This window comes from Hypanus sabinus, chromosome 24, assembly GCF_030144855.1.
Source record: "Hypanus sabinus isolate sHypSab1 chromosome 24, sHypSab1.hap1, whole genome shotgun sequence".
NCBI classification, from domain to species: Eukaryota; Metazoa; Chordata; class Chondrichthyes; order Myliobatiformes; family Dasyatidae; genus Hypanus; species Hypanus sabinus.
This window is the reverse complement of record NC_082729.1, coordinates 38,081,280-38,100,778: the sequence shown is the minus strand read 5'-3', so window position 1 is coordinate 38,100,778 and position 19,499 is coordinate 38,081,280. Positions and strand designations below refer to the sequence as shown.

The 19,499-nt window shown below is 47.7% G+C and overlaps 1 protein-coding gene across 2 annotated transcripts in view; it reads left to right on the top strand.

Moving 5' to 3' along the window:
• The window catches only part of kdm5c (lysine demethylase 5C), a 127,285-nt gene that overhangs the window by 54,114 nt on the left and 53,672 nt on the right, over positions 1-19,499 (top strand). For both annotated transcript variants that reach the window (XM_059949663.1, XM_059949662.1), the window contains exon 2: positions 17,031-17,108. In XM_059949663.1, the coding sequence (XP_059805646.1) occupies positions 17,031-17,108 (78 nt within the window). The remainder of the gene's footprint in view (positions 1-17,030; positions 17,109-19,499) is intronic.

Here is a 19,499-nt window from a genome sequence, read left to right as displayed (position 1 = left end):
GATTCGTCCTGATTGTTTTTTTATTGTAGAAAAAAAGTGTGTATAATTTTTGGTGTCTTTGATGAATGTTGTGCATCTGATGCTCAATGTCTGTGATGTTGCTGCAGTTAAGTTTTCATTGCCCCTGTGCTGACTTGTACATGTGTTCATTATGTGCCATGTCATATGATGTAGGCGATCGTGGTCTTTGTGTACGTGACAATAAACTTGACTTTGTAACTTTCAAGTTGCTGGACTGATACCTCAGGAGTGCAGTCTTGAGCTCAAAGCCCCCGCCCCCGCCAAGGAATTTATCTTCTGAATTTAAAACGTAGAGCCTTTAGACTTAATAATGATGTACACTGCCGGCTGAAAAATGGCAGATTGAATATAATACAGACAAGTGTGAGGTGTTGTATTTCGGTAGGACTAACCAGGGTAGGTCTAACACAGTGAACCAATTGTAGGGTACTGAGAAATGCGGGAGAACAAAGCGATCAAGGGAATGCAGGGGATTCTGGCAGTGACAGTTATGTCATTGGCAAATTTATAGATGGTATTTGAGCAGTGTCTAGCCACATAATCATGGGCATAGAAAGGGTAGAGTGGATGCTAGGCATGCATCCTTGAGGTATTGTTAAGACCATTAGACATAGGAATAGAATTTTGGCCTTTTGAGTCTGCTCCACCGTTTTATCATGGCTGATCCATTTCCCTTTCAACCACATTCTCCTGCCTTCTCCCTGTAACCTTTCACACCCTGACTACTCAAGAACCTATCAACTTCTGCCTTAAATACACTCAATGATTTAGTCTCCACAGCTATCTGTGGCAATTAATTCACCACCCTTTGGATAAAGAAATTCCTCCTCATCTCCGTTCTGAGAGGACGTCCCTCTATCCTGAAGCTGTGCCCTCTGGTCAGACTCCCCCACAATAGGAAACATCCTCACCAAATCCACACTATCAAGCCCTTTCAACATATGATAGCTTTCAATAATTCTTCTGAATTCCACTGAATTTCATAGCCTTCAATCGCTCTTCCTGTGATGAGCCTGTAGCGGTGTGCTACACGCAGCGCTAAAATTACGACACGGAGTCGGTAACTGCAGTCGAAGGAAAAAACTTTATTCGAAAACTTCAGCCTCACTTTTAAGCCTCTGTCAACCGGCCCCCCATGGCGCAGAGGCTCCAAAGCTCTGTGCTTGCAAACCCCCGTAGGCTATCTAATTGTGAGTCGGTTCGGATACGCTAGGAAATGGGTCGCCACATAACCCCCCCCCCAGAACCGGCGATACACCCCCCAATGTCCACAGTCTGGGCCAGAACCTGCTTGGGAGGTCGGCCTCTGCGCCGAGGCGCCGGAAACTCGGCCGGTTGCGCCAGGTCCACATGGGCCGGCTTGAGGCGGTCCACCGTGAAAACCTCCTCCTTCCCCCCAACGTCCAGCACGAACGTGGACCCGTTGTTCCGGAGCACCATAAACGGCCCCTCGTATGGCCGCTGCAGCGGTGGCCGATGCCCGCCCCTTCGTACAAACACAAACTTACAGTTCTGTAGGTCTTTGGGTACGCAGGTCGGGTGCCGCCCATGCTGTGAAGTGGGTATGGGGGCCAGGTTACCGAGCTTCTCGCGAAGTCTGCCCAGGACTGCTGCGGGTTCTTCCTCTTGCCCCCTTGGGGCTGGTAGGAACTCCCCGGGGACGACCAGGGGCGCGCCATATACCAACTCGGCCGACGAGGCGTGCAGGTCGTCCTTGGGCGCTGTGCGGATGCCGAGTAGGACCCAGGGAAGCTCGTCCGCCCAGTTGGCTCCTCGCAGGCGGGCCATGAGGGCCGACTTCAGGTGACGGTGGAAACGCTCCACTAGCCCGTTCGACTGTGGGTGGTAGGCAGTTGTGTGGTGCAGCTGAGTCCCCAAAAGGCTGGCCATAGCTGACCACAGGCTGGAGGTGAACTGGGCGCCTCTGTCGGAGGTAATGTGGGCTGGTACACCAAAGCGAGATATCCAGGTGGCGATCAGGGCTCGGGCGCAAGATTCGGAGGTGGTGTCGGTGAGCGGTCCACGATAGTCAGGAGGTAACGCGCTCCCGCGCAACACTGGCAGGGGGCCCACGATATCCACATGAATGTGGTCGAAACGCCGGTGGGCGGGATGGAACTGCTGCGGTGGGGCTTTGGTGTGCTGCTGCACCTTGGCCGTCTGGCAGTGCATGCACGTTCTGGCCCATTCACTGACCTGTTTGCGGAGTCCGTGCCAAACGAACCTGCTGGAAACCATCCGGACAGTTGTCCGGATGGAGGGATGCGCCAAGTTATGAATGGAGTCGAAAACGCGGCGCCGCCATGCTGTAGGGACGACCGGATGGGGCTGGCCAGTAGCGACGTCACAGAGTAGGGTCCTCTCACCCGGGCCCACGGGGAGGTCCTGGAGCTGCAGACCGGAGACTGCGGTCCTGTAACTCGGAATCTCCTCATCCGCCTGCTGTGCCTCTGCCAGCGCCTCAAAGTCTACCCCTTGGGAAAGGGCATGAACGGTAGGGCGAGAGAGCGCATCCGCCACGACATTGTCCTTACCCGAGACGTGCCGGACATCCGTCGTGTATTCAGAGATGTAGGACAGGTGGCATTGCTGGCGGGATGACCAGGGGTCGGATGCTTTCGTAAACGCAAAGGTAAGCGGTTTGTGGTCCGTGAACGCGGTGAAGGGCCGACCTTCTAGGAAGTACCTGAAATGCCAGATTGCCAGGTAGAGCGCCAACAGTTCCTGGTCGAAAGCACTGTACTTAAGCTCGGGTGGTCGCAGGTGTTTGCTGAAAAACGCCAGGGGTTGCCAGCGACCTGCGATGAGTTGCTCCAGCACCCCACCGACTGCTGTGTTGGATGCGTCCACTGTGAGGGCGGTAGGGGTGTCCATTCTGGGATGTACTAGCATTGCAGCGTTCACCAAAGCTTCCTTCGTTTGAACGAAAGCGGCGGCGGACTCCTCGTCCCAGGCAATGTCCTTGCTCGGACCCGACATCAGGGCGAACAGGGGGCGCATGATCCGGGCAGCTGAAGGGAGGAAGCGGCGGTAGAAATTGACCATACCTACGAATTCCTGAAGGCCTTTGATCGTGGTGGGTCGGGGGAAGTGGCGGACCGCATCTACCTTAGCGGGCAGAGGGGTTGCCCCGTCTTTAGTAATCCTGTGGCCCAGGAAGTCAATGGTATCGAGTCCGAACTGGCATTTGGCAGGGTTGATTGTAAGACCATACTCACTCAGTCGGGCGCAGAGTTGACGGAGGTGGGACAGATGCTCCTGACGACTGCCGCTGGCTATGAGGATGTCATCCAAATAGATGAACGCGAAGTCCAGGTCCCGTCCCACCGCGTCCATTAACCGCTGGAACGTCTGTGCGGCATTCTTCAGGCCGAACGGCATGCGGAGGAACTCGAAAAGGCCGAATGGGGTGATGAGAGCCGTTTTGGGGACGTCGTCAGGATGCATCGGGATTTGATGGTATCCCCGGACGAGATCTACCTTGGAGAAGATCCGTGCGCCGTGCAGGTTTGCCGCAAAGTCCTGAATGTGCGGCACAGGGTAGCGGTCCGGTGTGGTAGCCTCGTTCAGCCTGCGGTAGTCGCCGCACGGTCTCCAGCCCCCCGTCGCTTTGGGCACCATGTGCAGGGGGGAAGCCCATGGGCTGTCGGACCGCCGGATGATCCCCAATTCCTCCATCCTCTGGAACTCCTCCTTCGCCAGTCGGAGCTTGTCCCGGGGAAGCCGCCGAGCACGGGCATGGAGGGGTGGTCCCTGGGTCGGGATGTGGTGCTGTACGCCGTGCCTGGGCATGGCTGCTGTGAACTGCGGTGCCAGAACCGATGGGAACTCCGCCAGGACCCTGGTGAAGTCGTTGTCGGACAGCGTGATGGAGCCGAGGTGAGGGGCCGGCAACTGGGCTGCACCCAGGGAGAACGTCTGAAAGGTCTCGGCGTGTACCAGTCTCTTCCTGGGCAGGTCGACCAGCAGGCTGTGAGCCCGCAAAAAATCCGCACCCAGAAGCGGTTGGGCTACGGCGGCCAGTGTGAAGTCCCACGTGAACTGGCTGGAGCCGAACAGTAGCTGCACCTGGCGGGTGCCATAGGTCCTTACGGTGCTGCCATTCACGGCCCTCAGGGGGGGACCCGGTGCCCTGCTGCGGGTGTCGTAACTCGTCGGAGGTAAAACGCTGATCTCAGCCCCAGTATCGACCAAAAACCGGCGTCCCGACCTTCTATCCCACACATACAGGAGGCTATCCCAATGGCCAGCCGCCGTAGCCATCAGCGGCGGCTGGCCCTGGCGTTTCCCGGGAACTCGCAGGGCGGGCTCTGCGGCCGGGCCTGGACTGGTTTGCTGCCGGGAGCGGGGCTGGGAGATCCGTGCGATGGACGCCCCGCTCACCTTTTTGGCGTTCCACAGCAAGTCCGCCTGGGCTGCCACCTTCCGGGGGTCACTGAAATCCGCGTCGGACAGCAGCAGGCGGATGTCCTCGGGCAGCTGCTCCAGGAATGCCTGCTCAAACATGAGGCAGGGTGTGTGTTCGTCGGCGAGAGACAACATCGCATTCATTAAAGCCGATGGAGGTCTGTCACCCAAGCCATCTAGGTGCAGTAAACGGGCAGCCCGCTCGCGCCGTGAGAGTCCGAAAGTCCTGAGGAGCAGGGCTTTGAATTCCGTGTACTTGCCGTCTGCCGGGGGCGACTGTACGAACTCCGCGACCTGGGCCGCTGTGTCCTGGTCGAGGGAGCTCACCACGTAGTAGTAGCGGGTGTCTTCTGAGGTGATCTGGCGAACGTGGAATTGGGCTTCGGCTTGCTGGAACCATAGGTCCGGGCGCTGTGTCCAGAAACCTGGCAGTTTCAACGAAACCGCATGAACAGAGGCGGCGTCGGTCATTTCTGGTCCAAAAATCGTTTGGACCGTCGGGGTCACCAATTGTAGCGGTGTGCTACACGCAGCGCTAAAATTACGACACGGAGTCGGTAACTGCAGTCGAAGGAAAAAACTTTATTCAAAGACTTCAGCCTCACTTTTAAGCCTCTGTCAACCGGCCCCCCATGGCGCAGAGGCTCCAAAGCTCTGTGCTCGCAAACCCCCGTAGGCTATCTAATTGTGAGTCGGTTCGGATACGCTAGGAAATGGGTCGCCACAAGCCTTTCATTCCTGGAATCATTCTTATGAACCTTCTCCACTGTCAGCTCATCCTTTCTTAAATAAGGGGCCCCAAACTGCTCAGAATACTCCAAGTGAGCCCTCAGCCTTCTTCTCATTTCCAATCTGCACTGTGGTGTCCCACTGAGAAAATGAGGCCCAGGTTTTGGAGCTGGTCGATTACTACTGAGGGGATGATGGCGTTGAGCACTGAGCTGTAATCAGTAAACAGCAGCCTGGAGTGGGTTTTGCTGTTGTCCCATCGTCAGAAGTTCAAATCCACCACCTCACTTCCCCTTGGTAGATGCTGCCTGATCTGTTGAGTTCCTGTGTTGCCTTGTGCAGACAGGTCAGGTATTGGTCACCCTGTGAGACGACCAGCGATCATGCCACAGGCTGGTCTTGCTGCCTTTGAGGGTGTTTCTTCATTTGGGGATTTTTTGAGGTGGACGGATAGAGGAACCAGGCCTTAGATCAGGCACTAAGCGTTAAAGAGGAAAGGAAATGGTGCATGTTGATTGCCCGTAGTCAGTTGTCACTGTGAGGAACTTCAGCAATTGCAAAACTGCTGCTTTATTGACCTAAGGTTTATATTGGGGAAGGGCTGTCCTTAGAGAGGGGCCTTCCCTCAGTCTTCCTTTTTGCCCCTTTCTCTCCCCTCTCTGCCCCCTCAGACCCCTCTCCCCCTCTACCCCTCCCCTACCCCCTCCTCTCCTTTTAACCCTCAACCCCCTTACCTTCTACCCCTCCACCCCCTTACCTTCTACCCCTCCCTTCTCCCCTCTCCTCTACACCTCTCTCTCCTATTCCATAAATCCCTCAAAGTTGCCACACAAGTTCATAGGGTGGAACGTTAGAAGGCCGTCTATTTGCAGACTTGCCCACAGAGTGTTCAGTTCTGTCATCTAAATCATTGGCATGTCTATTGTGAGAAGAAGCAGCCCCAACACTATTAGTCACTGACAGCCAATCAGAAAAGGCTCCCTTAATTTCCACTGTGCCAAGTAAATAACTTGGGCCTGTTTCCTTCAACTCCCTTTATATGAAACACCAGAAAACATGAATTTAACATTAGAAAGGGAAAAGTTTAAAGGGGATATGAGGGGCATTTTTTTTTACATAGAGTAGGCGGTTCTTGGAAAGGGTTCTCAGGGCAGAAGCAGGCAGTTTGGTGGAGGTTAAACAGCTTTTCAATAGAATCAGGTTTATTATCAGTGACTTGTGGCTTTGTTTCACAGCTTGGCACAGACGTAAATGTTGCTGTAAATTACAGCATAGACAAATAGGTACATAAAGAGGATGTACTATGGAGAGCATTCCAACTGGCTGCATCACCGTCTGGTGCTGGGGGGGTGGGGGGGGGGTCATTGCTAATGCACAGGATCAGGAAAAGCTGCAGAAAAATCCGTCATGGGCATTAGCCTCCCCAGCACCGAGGGCATCGCCAATAGGGTACGCCTCAAAAAGCTGGCATCCATCATTAAGGACCATGACATGCCATCTTCTCATTGCTACCACCGGGGAGGGGGTACAGGAGCCTAAAGACACACACTGGAACATTGCAGGAACAACTACTTCCCCTCTCCCATCCGATTTCTGAATGGATAATGAACCCATGATCACTACCTCACTATTTTTGTTCTCTTTTTACAAAACTTTGTTTAATTGTTTAAAAACAATATATATATGTGTGTATATATATATATATTTTTTTAATTTATTGAGATACAGCAGGGAAGAGGCCCTTACAGCTCTTTTGAGTTGCAACCCAGCAACCCACCGATTTAACCCTAGCCTAATCACAGGACAATTTACAATGACTTATTAACCTACCTACTGGCAGGAAACCCACATAGTTATGGGGAGAACGTACAAACTCCTTACAGGCAGTGGCAGGAACTGAACCCGGGTCGCCTGTACCAGGCAACCACTGTTTTAACATGCCCCCCCAATATTTATTATATAATATTTCTTACTGTAATTTATAGTTTTTGAAGTATTGCCCTGTACTGCTGCTACATATGCCAGTGATATTAGTTCTAATTCTGAAAAAGTACAAAAGCAAAGGAATAGTGCAGTATTATTTGTGGGTTCATGGACCATTCAGCAATTTGATGGCAGAGGGTAAGAAGCTCTACCTTCACCCCGGATATGAAAGTGAGAGTATTGGGGAAATATGGATGATATACAGAAAGAGGATGCATGGTAGAAATGGGCACAACTTTGTGGGCCGAATGGCCTGTCCACTGTTGCGCTGTTTTCTTCACGTCACACTCCCTTCGATCTCAACAACGTCCTGGTTCCCACACTCCCTTTAAACTCACCGACTTCCTGACTCCTGCACTCCTTTAAACTCTCAATGGCCTAGGCCCTGCACTCCTTTAAACTCTCAATGGCGTAGGCCCGGCACTCCTTTAAACTCTCAATGGCCTAGGCCCTGCACTCCTTTAAACTCTCAATGGCATAGGCCCTGCACTCCTTTAAACTCTCAATGGCCTAGGCCCTGCACTCCTTTAAACACTCAATGGCCTAGGCCCTGCACTCCTTTAAACTCTCAATGGCATAGGCCCTGCACTCCTTTAAACTCTCAATGGCCTAGGCCCTGCACTTCTTTAAACTCTCAATGGCCTAGGCCCTGCACTCCTTTAAACTCTCAATGGCCTAGACCAGGGGTCAGCAACCTTTACCACTGAAAGAGCCACTTGGACCCGTTTCCCACAGAAAAGAAAACACTGGGAGCCGCAAAACCCGTTTGACATTTAAAATGAAATAACACTGCATACAACGTTTTTTTTGCCTTTATGCTATGTATAAACAAACTATAATGTGTTGCATTTATGAAATTGATGAACTCCTGCAGAGAAAACGAAATTACATTTCTGCATGCAACAAAAACATTTTGAACTCCGAAAAAAAGACGTTGGGTTGAAAGTTACTTTAAAGTAAAATACTCAATGTCTATTTGAGTCCTTCTTGTATTTATGAAAAACGCCGAACTTAAATTTTCCGCCAGCAGCAAACCAAAAATAACGTCAGCCAGCTGTCAGCCTGAAAAATAAAAGGACTATTTCACTGAACAATGAAAAAATATGAATACACATAAAATAATAGGCAATTAAAATATTTATCATACTTGGTTAATGGGATTTCTGCTCCTGGACCTCAGCGCACAGCGTCTGCACATCAGGGCTGTATGACGTCACCTTCATCTTTACACAGGATCGCAAGCTGTCATCTGTGAGGCATGCGCGATGTTTGTTTTTAATAAAGTTCATGTTGGAGAACACCTGCTCACTTACATATGTGGATCCAAAGATCGACAGGACTCAAAGCGCATACTTTTTAATGTTTACATAAATGTTTCGAACACAAGTTTGTCCGGTTTTGGAAGGTTTTCAATATCACTCCATTTGTGTTTCTGAGCAAGAACGGGCAACATCTTCAAGGTCTGCTGTCAAGCGTCTAAACTTGGACACCCATATGTCTTTGTCGGCTATGTCGGCCAGTTCCATCTCAAGATCAGGTTGACTCACACCTGCCAATGCAGTCGTATTCAGTAGGGAAGGATCGATGCTTAAGGGAGTGACCGGGAAGGATAATGTGTTTTTTTCCTCTCTGAACTCACAGAAGCGTTTCCCAAACGATGTTTGCATTGCGATGATTGCAGAATGTAAATACTCCGAAATTATCATGTCGTGACCTTGTTTGAACTCTCTCAAATTGGGGAAGTGAGACAAAGTGCCTTTCTGTAAATCTCTGGCAAGCACTGTCAACTTGCGCTCGAATGCCAAAACATCCTCCAACATGTGCAGGGCTGTACGTCCTTACCCCTGAAGAGCTGTGTTCAGCGTGTTCAGGTGCGCTGTCATGTCTACCATGAAGTGTAGCTTTTCCAGCCACTCTGGCTGTTCCAGCTCAGGAAAGGTGAGCCCTTTGCTGCCCAGGAAAGTTTTCACTTCTTCCAGACACGCGACAAAGCGTTTCAGCACCTTCCGTCTGGACAGCCAGCGATAAAAACACGTTGTAGCGGTGTCAGTAAACTGCAGTCAAAGATAGCTTTATTCGAACTAAACAGCCTTGCTTTTAAGCCTCTCTCAACCCAGCCCCCATGGACGCAGATGCTGCAAAAGACGCGTACTCACAAACCCCCGTAGGCTATCTCCCTTAGCCGGAATGCTGGCTAATTGTGAGCCGTTTCGGATGTCGCCACACTTAGATTGTACAAGATCACCATAATCTTCAAATTTAGAATTACATTTCAAAAGCTAACAAACTAACATAAAATACATTTTAATTAAATACTGACCAATTATTTCCCAAAGCCACAGGGAGCCGCAGCACAGAGGTGAAAGAGCCACAAATGGCTCGGGAGCCGCAGGTTGCCGACCCCCGGCCTAGACCCTGCTCTCCTTTAAACTCTCAATGGCCTAGGCCCTGCACTCCTTTAAACTCTCAATAGCCTAGGCCCTGCACTCCTTTAAACTCTCAATGGCCTAGGCCCTGCACTCCTTTAAACTCTCAATAGCCTAGGCCCTGCACTCCTTTAAACTCTCAATGGCCTAGGCCCTGCACTCCTTTAAACTCTCAATGGCCTAGGCCCTGCACTCCTTTAAACTCTCAATAGCCTAGGCCCTGCACTCCTTTAAACTCTCAATGGCCTAGGCCCTGCACTCCTTTAAACTCTCAATGGCCTAGGCCCTGCACTCCTTTAAACTCTCAATGGCCTAGGCCCTGCACTCCTTTAAACTCTCAATGGCCTAGGCCCTGCACTCCTTTAAACTCTCAATAGCCTAGGCCCTGCGCTCCTTTAAACTCTCAATGGCCTAGGCCCTGCGCTCCTTTAAACTCACCAACTTTCTGGTTCCCATGGTCTCTTTAAAATTAGTGGAGTGCAATTTCCAACATTCATTAAACTCACCAAGTGTACTTGAAAATATCATACTACCTGTAACCTCTATTATTCAACTTGTAGAGGGTGCAGATTTTTGAGGGGCATAGATGGGGTGAATGGTGTTCTTCCTGGGGAAATGCTGAGGCTCGGTAAGGCATTGTAAGCAGTTTTGGGCCCCTTATCTAAGAAAGGATGTGCCAACATTGGAGTGGGTCCAGAGAAGGTTCGTGTGAATGGCTCCAGGAATGTCTGGGGAGCATTAGATAGCTTTAGACCTGTGTACCTGTACTGTTTGAATTTAGAAGAATGAGTGGGGATCTCATTGTAACCTTAGGGTTACAATAGGGTGGATGTGGAGAGGATGTTTCCTATAGTGAGGGAGTCTAGGATCAGAGGGCACAGCCTTAGGGTAAAAGGCCACAGCTGAGGAGGAATTTCTATAGCCAGAAAGGTGGTGAATGTGTGGAATTAATTGCCACAGATGGCTGTGGAGGCCCAGTCATTGGGTAAATTTAAAAAGATTGATAGATTCGTGATGAGTAAGGGTGTCAGAGGTTACAGGGAGAAGGCATTGAGAGGGGTCATAAATCAACCACGGTGGAATGGTAGAGTAGACTTGATAGGCTGAATGGCTTAATCCTGCTGCTATATCTTAACCAGCTGTTCATGAACCTGGTGATGTGGGACCTCAGGCTTCTGTGCCTCGTACACTTGCACAGCTATGCAAATCTTGTTCTCCACACAAATGGCCAAAAAGCTTAACCGGTGCAGAGTGTAAGATCTGCTTGCCAAAGTGAAGATGCAGTTGTGCTCAGCCTCTGCACCCAAAGTAATAAAATGCAGATTATTCCTGTGTGTACAAAATCCCTCAGACCTAAGCCTATGCTGTGTGGGATGTGTGTACGTGTGTGTGTGCATGTGACACAGTATTATGGCTGTTCCTTACAAGCAAATGAACCTGACACACTGGAATCAGAATCAATATCACTGACGTATGTCGTGAAATTTGTTTTGTGGCAGCAATGTAGAGCAGCGTCTATCAAACACAATATTAAATAGATGTTTATTTATAAAATATCATTATCATTATGTGCTGGGTCTCCATAGCTATGATTGTTCTTGGCAAATTTTTCTACCAGGACTTGTGATCTGCACCGGCTGCTCATACAACCATCCACCACCTGCCCTCATGGCTTCATGTCACCTGATCAAGGAATATAAAATATATACTATGTTTTAAAAAATCTAACCGGAAATAGTGAGGTAGTGTTCATGGATTGGTTCATTGTCCATTCATAAATATGATAGCAGAAAGGAAGAAGCAGTTTCCAAAATGTGAGTGTGGGTCTTCTGGCTCCTGATGGTAGTAAGAAGAGGACATGTCCTGGACGCTGAGAGTCCTTCGTGATGGATGCTGCCTTCTTGAGGCATCTCCATTTGGAGATGGTGAGACACTAGTGTCCAACCCTCTGCAGCTCTTTTCAATGATGCAACCAGTCGGAATACTCTCCACAGTACATCCATAGAAGTTTGCTGGACATTAAGGCCAAACGGCACTAATAAGTCAGCACAAGGTGTTTTATTATATCATTGTATCAAAGAGCAAAATGAGACACGTGAACTGCATGTTGATAAGCTATAGAGTAGAGTTTCCCTATCTGCTTTATCCTATGGACCCTTAGCATTAACCGAGAGGTCTGTGGACCCCTGCAGTGGTGGAATTGAACCCGGGCTGCTGGCGCTGTAACAGTGTTAGCATTGTGTCACCCTTAAAGACAGACAGGGTACCTCAACACTTAGGATACAACGTCGAACAGTATCGCACGTTAGACTTGGTGTTGGGTGTCACGGCAGCGTAGCAGTTAGAGCGTTGCTATTACAGCTCGGGGCATCAGAGTTCAGTTCCAGCGTCCCCTGTAAAGAGTTTGGACATTCTCCCCACGACTACGTGGGTTTCCTCCAGGTACTTCAGTTTCCTCCCACAGTCCAAAGATGTATCAGTTAGCAGGTCAATTGGTCATTGTAAATTGTCCTGCGATTAGGCAAGGGTTAAAATTGGTAGGTCGCTCTGTGACTGGTTGGGCCGGGAGGCCCTGTTCCACACTACATCTCTAAATTATATAATTAAGTGCCTTACTAAAGTAATCCCTTCTGCTACACAATGTCCATATCCACCCATTCCCTGTAGAGTAAGGGTTCCTAAACTTTTTAGTGCCACGGTTGCTGCCCCCCCAACATTAACTGAGTGGTCTGTGGACTCCAGATTGGGAACCCCTGCTACAAAGCAGTCCTATTCCCTGTATGTTTACCTTCCTCAAGTGCCTCTCCAGTTCCTGTGATTATAAACACATGAGATTCTGCAAGCTCTGGAAACCTTGGGGAGCAAGTACAAAATGCCAGAGGAAACCAGCAGGCCAGGCAGCCCTAGCAGCAAACACTCGGGCCATTACCACTTGCCACATAGGAGGTAGAAGTCAACATTCAAAGTAAATTTATTATCAAAGTACGTGTATGTCACCATATACTACCCTGAGATTGACTTCCTTGTGGGCATTCACAGTAAAACAAAAATGCAATAGAATCAATGAAAAACTACACACAAAGACGGGCAAACAATGTTCATAAGATAAATATATAAAAATTAATAGTAATAAATAATTCAGAGAACATGAGTTGTAGAGTCCTTGAAAGTGAGTCCATGGGTGTGGGATCAGTAATAACTGTTCTGAACTTGGTGGTGTGGGACCTAGTGCTTCTGCACCTGTTCCCCAAATGGTAGCAGTGAGAAGAGAGCATGGCCTGGAATGTGGGGGGCCCATATATTTCACCCCTCTCTTTCTGGCCCAGGACTTTGGCCTGGTGTGCCGTCTGCTTTTCCTCACCAGATGCTGGAAATCCAGAGCAACGCAAACAAAATGCTGGAGAAACTCAGCAGGTCAGGCATCTATGGAAATGAATAAACCCTTCGTTCCTGAGTTCCTCCATCATTTTGTATGTGTTACCTTGAATGCTAACATTGCATTTGCCTTCCTTACAACAGTTTTTATAGTTCGCTGTGCGTCCTTTCACACATTGTACACCGATCCCTGCTGAACACCACTAGTCACCGGCAGCTAACCAGAAAAGGTCCCCCTTTATTCCCACTCTTCCTGCCAGCCAATCAATCGCATGTCCCTGCCAGTATCTTTCCTGTAATACTGTGGGATCTTATTAACACACCCTCAGATTGTGGTGGTCTTTGACACAAAATGTGTGTTTTTTGATGTACATGTAACACATAAAGCTGATCTTTATAGTTTTTTAATCGTTGTTATTTTATAAAATTGTTTTACCCATTTTATTGCATTTCCTTTTTCCTGTAAGTGCCTGAATGAAAATGAATCTCAGGATAGTAACTTTGATAATAAATTTACTTTGAACTCGTTATTCCAAACAGCGTCCCCGTATCCTTCTTGCCACTTTCTTACCCGCTACCTATTTTGGCTGTGCCCTCCCATTCCTCGTTGTCCTCCTAGTTTTACCATCTCCTCTCCTGCTTCTTGTCACCTCTCACTGTCCTCCCCCTTCACCATCTCCTCCTGAGTACGTGCCTGGCTTCCCCTGAAACTCACTTCTTTTGGCTTGCCTCATGCCTTCATTGTGGGAAGCGGGCACTCCCTCTCACCACCCTCTGAATGAAACAGGACTCACCTGAATTCTAAACTGGATTCTTTAAACACGTTCTGATGCACGTGGACATCTGGTCTCCAACTTCAAAGGTTGCACCTCGAGCAGAAAGCGCTAATCTTTGCATGTATGCACTGATGTGCTGAAATTGGATATGCTGCAGGCTAAAAGAGCAATTAATATTGTTAACTCTTGTTCTCAGATTTGTATTTAAAAGGCTAGTGACTTGCCAGGTAATTGACAGAACTTTCAGTCTGAAGTTCAGAGTAAGTTTATTATCAAAGAACATTTATGTCACCAAATACAATGCTGATTCATTTTCTTACAGGGAGTCAATAAATCCAAGACACACAATAGAATCAGTGAAGGACCACACCCAATAACCATTGTGCAAAAGACAGAGAACTGTACAAATACAAAAAGCAAGAAAAAAACAATGTAATAAATAAGCAATAAATGTTGAGAATATGAGATGAAGAATGTATAGGTTGTAGGAACAATTCAGTGATGGGGTGAGTGATTTTATGCACTCTGGTTCAAGAGGTTGATGGTTGTTCCTGAACTTGTTGGAGTGAGTCCTGAGGCTCCTGTACCTCCTTCCTGATAGCAGCAGCGAGAAGAGAGCATAGGCTAGGTTGTGGGGGTCCTTGATGATGGATGCTGCTTTCCTACAACAGCAGTCTGTGTAGGTGTGCTCAGTGGTGGCAAGGGCTTTGTTTTTGATGTCATTCCAAAGTAGAGGTGCTACCGTGCTTTCTTCATTATTGCGCTTACATGCTGGTCCTCTGAAATAATAACACCTAGGAACTTAAAAATGCTAACCCTCTCCACCTTTGATCCTCTGACAAAGGCAGGCTCATGGATCTCTGGTTTCCTTCTGAAGCCAGATAAGCAGCTCCTTGGTCTTGGTGACATTGAGTAAGAGGTTGTTGTTACAACGCTGCTGAACCAGATTTTTAATCTCCCTCCTCTATGCTGATTCATCACCACCTTTGATTTGGCCTACGACAGTGGTGTCGTCAGCAAACTTGAATATGGCATTGGAGATATGCTTAGCCACACAGTCATGAGTCTAAAATGAGTACAGATGGTTCAGATTACTTTGCAAACTTCAATAGTCTTCCTCGCTGTCCACTCCACCCCCAATCTTGGTGTCATCTGCAAATTTGCTGATCCAGTTAACCACATTATCACCCAGATCGTTGATATAGACAGACAACAATGGACCCAGCTCTGATCCCTGCAGTGCACCATTACTACATCCTCACACACCCGCCCCCTCCATCTGCCTCTCTGCTACACTACACAACCACTATTCTGAGCTTAGAATTTCCCATTCCCTACCACAATCCACATCTCTGCAGTTTCTTGTGGTTGCAGGCAGAACAGATTCCCTACCGTGATGCATCCAGAGAGGTCGCTTTCTATGGTTCATCACAGAGGTTAGGAGAGGCCCTCAACTATTGGTGTTGGTTTGTTATTGTCACGTGAACCAAGATGCAGTGGAAAGCTGGTATTACGGTCTGTTCATTACACTGCATTGGGGTAGAACACGGAACGCAGAGTAAAGTGTAACAGAGAAAGCGTAGCACAAGTAAACAATAAGCTGCAAGATCGTCAGAATCAGGTTTAGTATCACTGACATACAGCACTGAGCAAAAGTCTTATGCACACATATATATAGCGAGGGTGCCTAAGACTTTTGTACAATGCTGTAATAATTTTATAAACTGCTCTGTACTGCTGCTGCTGCCAGGAAAACAAAACAAATTTCATGACGTGAGAGTGATGATAAGCCTGATTCTGATATGGGTCCCTATTGTGGACTGGGAGCGGGAAGGCGGCAGGGAGAGAAGCATCATGATTGGGGAGAAGGGAGGGAGCAGGAAGCACTAGAGAAACATTCTGTAATATCAATAAACCAATTGTTTGGAATCAAATGACCTTGCCTCCACCCTCGCTGGATATACAAACTCAGTGTCCGCTCCGAGTTGACAAATACAAACAAATACAGTCCTGTCCATGGGTGCCGTTGCCTTAGACACTGCTTTTTGAAGATGTCCTCAGTGGTGGGGAGAGTTGTGCCCACGATGGAACTGGCTGAGTTTACAGCCCTGTGCAGTGGCCTCTCCATACCGGACAGTAATGCAACCAGTCAGAATGCTCTTCACTGTACATCTGTAGAAATGTAGATCTCCACTGTCCAGGCCAGGCCATCTTCTCGTAGCTCACACAGGGCAGGAGATACAGAAGCCTGAGCTCCCACACCACCAGGTTCCCTCAATCATTTGACTTTTGAAACAACTGGCAACTACCTCATTATAGCGAAAACTGTGACCATTTTGTATTACAATGGACTTCTTTTTTTGGACCTAATTGTATTATTCTTATTGTAAGATGTATGTATGATATGTGGTGTTCCTTATGAATGTTATGTATCTGATGCTCAGTGTCTGTGAGGCTGCTGCAGTTAAGTTTTTCATTGCCCGTGTGCAGACGTGTATTTGTGTTCAGTCTTTATGTATGACGTAGGCGATTGTGGTCTTTGTATACTTGACAATAAACTTTTGCCTTTGTGACTTTCAACTAGCTGGACATAACTGGGAGCATAGTCTTGAGTTCAAAGCCCTCCAAGGAATTTATCTTCTGACTTAATCTTTAGACTTAATAATGAGATGCACTCAGTGCCCAAATGATTAGGTACACCTGTGCATCTGCTCCTTAATGCAAATATCTAAACAGCCAATCATGTGGCAGCAACTAAATGCATAAAAGCACGCAGACATGGTCAAGAGGTTCAGTTGAGGTAGAAATGTGATCTAAATGACGTTGACTGTGGAATGATTGTTGGTACAGGCGGGGTAGTTTGAGTATCTCAGAAACTTCTGATCTCTTGGGATTTTCACATTCAGTAGTCTTTAGAGTTTACAGAAAAACAAAAAGCGTCCAGTGAGCGGCAGCACTGTGGACAAAAATTGCTGAGGAGAATGGCCTGCCTGGTTCAAGCTGCCAGGGAGATGACAGTAGCTGAAATAACCATGTGGTATGTAGAAGATCTCTCTGAACATTGAAGTGGGTGGGCTACAGCAGAAGGTCACATGGGGTTCCATTCCTGTGGCCATTTTATTAGAAACACTCCTGTACCAAATAAAGTGGCCGCTGAACACAGATGTTCAATCAATAAATATCAGTCCACACACAGCATTGACATGAGCAGTTGAGCTCGCTTGTTATGAGTTCTGCTCGGGGAATCTGTTGCTCATGCGTGAAGGGTTTGTCGCTTCGCTAAACTGCTCTCTTGTCCTCTTTTTGTCCCCAGGACTGGCAGCCTCCTTTCGCGGTTGAGGTCGACAACTTCAAGTTCACACCCCGGATTCAGCGGCTGAACGAGTTGGAGGTAAGTTTCAGCTTCCCAGCCCCTGCCTGACTCCCACTCCCACCAAGCGCATGTGTGGACTTGCCTTCACAGTTTCGTAAGCCACCTTGTGTCCGGAATCCACCCAAGTTGAGCCAATGCAGCAAAAATTCCTAAATTTAAACATTACAAAACGCTGGAATAACTCAGCAGATCAGGCAGCAGTGATGGAAACGAATAAACATTTTGGGCCGAGACCCTTGATCAGGGTACAGATGCTTACACAGTTCCCATTCCTGCCCCCACCCCATCCGTCCCGGCTTGAAAGAGATCTCATACTCGTACGTCACAGAAACCAGCATAAGCATTGGCCTGATGAGCCTATAAGGCTCGGGGCAAACTTTAACTTAACTCACTCACCCTAACTTTTGAATGTGGAAGGGAACTGGAGTACCCAAAGTAGCTTGTGTAATGCCAGTGATTAGCATTCAATTTCCGCCACTGTAATAAACGGTTACGTACGTTCCCCCTTGTAACTGCATGAATTTTTTCCGGGAGTATGTGTTTCTTCTGGTATCTTCCCACATTCCAAAGGCATACAATAAGGTTTACTAAGTTGTGGCCACTGGGAGCACTACGATACTTGTGGGCTGCCCCCAGCACAATCTCAGTACTGTTTTGCTCACTGATGCAAAACAACAAATTTTACTTCATGCCTTCATTTGCGTGTGATAAATAAAGCTCATCTTTACACGCTTAGCTTTGGGAATGTTCTGGTCCCTCTGTCTTTCACTTTCTGTAGACCCTCCAAAATCCCTGACATCTCCCCTGGAATGGGTAGCTGCTGGGGGCCAGCTAGTGACATTTAAAAGTTTTTGTGCTACTCAAGACCCCATTCAGATATGTATATAAAAAGATTATTCAAATGATTACATTATCACTCCAATTCACTGTTCTGCAATATTCAACACATCATAAAGCACTTGCTATTTACAGTTTGAAATTGAAACACTGTTCACAGCACACGGTTCCTGGAAACCCCCCATTGAACACTGTAGACACCGCGTGATCCTTCTCCGAGGGCACGGGCATAACCCCAGAAGAGGGACATGCAGAGAACTGGTTTGCCTATCCCTCTGGGCCCATGAATGGGAAGTTTGACCAGGATTCAGTTTTTTGTCCTATCTTTATGGTTCTTCAAGGAGTCAGGAATGACGAGCAGTCTTAATTCTCAAACATCAGTTTATTTTAGAATATAGATACACCTACAATTACTAAGCAAACTAAATAAAGAGTTGAGAAACAACGTGAAGAGGTGAGGAATGGCAAAGACAAAAGAATGAAGAATAAAAGATGGCGCCTCTGAAAAATCATCACCTTTATAGATAAGAAATTTCTTAGGTAGGGATAAGTTAGTTAAAATGCTACATTATTAAAACAATTACATCACATGGTGATGTGTTAATACCTAGCCAATGAAAACTGAGAAAGGTGATAAACCGTTAGATTAGCTGCTATACCACTTTCTGGCAGTGAGTGAGGATGAACCACCACATACTGTGAAAGGTACATGAGTTTGTTGAAAAGCACAAATCTTATAAAAAAAATAGTATATATAAAACAGAGGTTTCCAGCAGTGCCCTGAGTTTACACATTTTTTATCCCTCCCCCCAGTAACGGGTGACAGTAGATCAGGAGTATGGAGCTGAAGGGTATCCAGAACTTGAGGAGCACCTGCATCTTGTTTGTCGTGGCCTGCTGTGGCATTTCCAGCATAAAAGAATGCAAGGGGCTGAAGAGAGTAGAAAACCTAGTCTGATCCATTGTGGGCACAGTTCTCCCCACAACCGACAGCCTCTTCAGCTTTTCACCTTTTGTCCATGAAATCTTTGACCTGCTCCTATAGATGCACAGTGGAGAGTATCCTGACTGGCTGCACCACGGCTGGTTTGGAAACACCAATGCCCAGGAATGGAAAGGTCTACAGTAAGTGTCGGACACAGCCCAGTCCATCACAGGCAAAGCCCTCCCCACCCCTGAGCACATCTACTAGGAGGAAAGCAACATCCATCATCAGTGACCCCCTCCATCCACGACATGCTTTCTTCTCACTGCTGCCATCAGGAAGGAGGTACAGGAGCCTGAGTTCCCACACCACCAGGTTCAGGAACAGTTATTACCCTTCAACCATCAGGCTCCTGAACCAATGTGGACAACTTCACTCACCGCAACTCTGAATTGATTTTACAAACTTCAAGAACTCTTTACAACTCTGTTTTATTTGTAGTTAGTCATCTTTTGCAAGTTTTTTTTTTGTCAGCCCTTATTAATAGATTTTTGTAAATTCTATTGTATTTTTTATTGATCCTGTAAATGACTGCAGGAAAGTGATATTAAAGTAGTATAAAGTAACATACATGCTTTGATAATAAA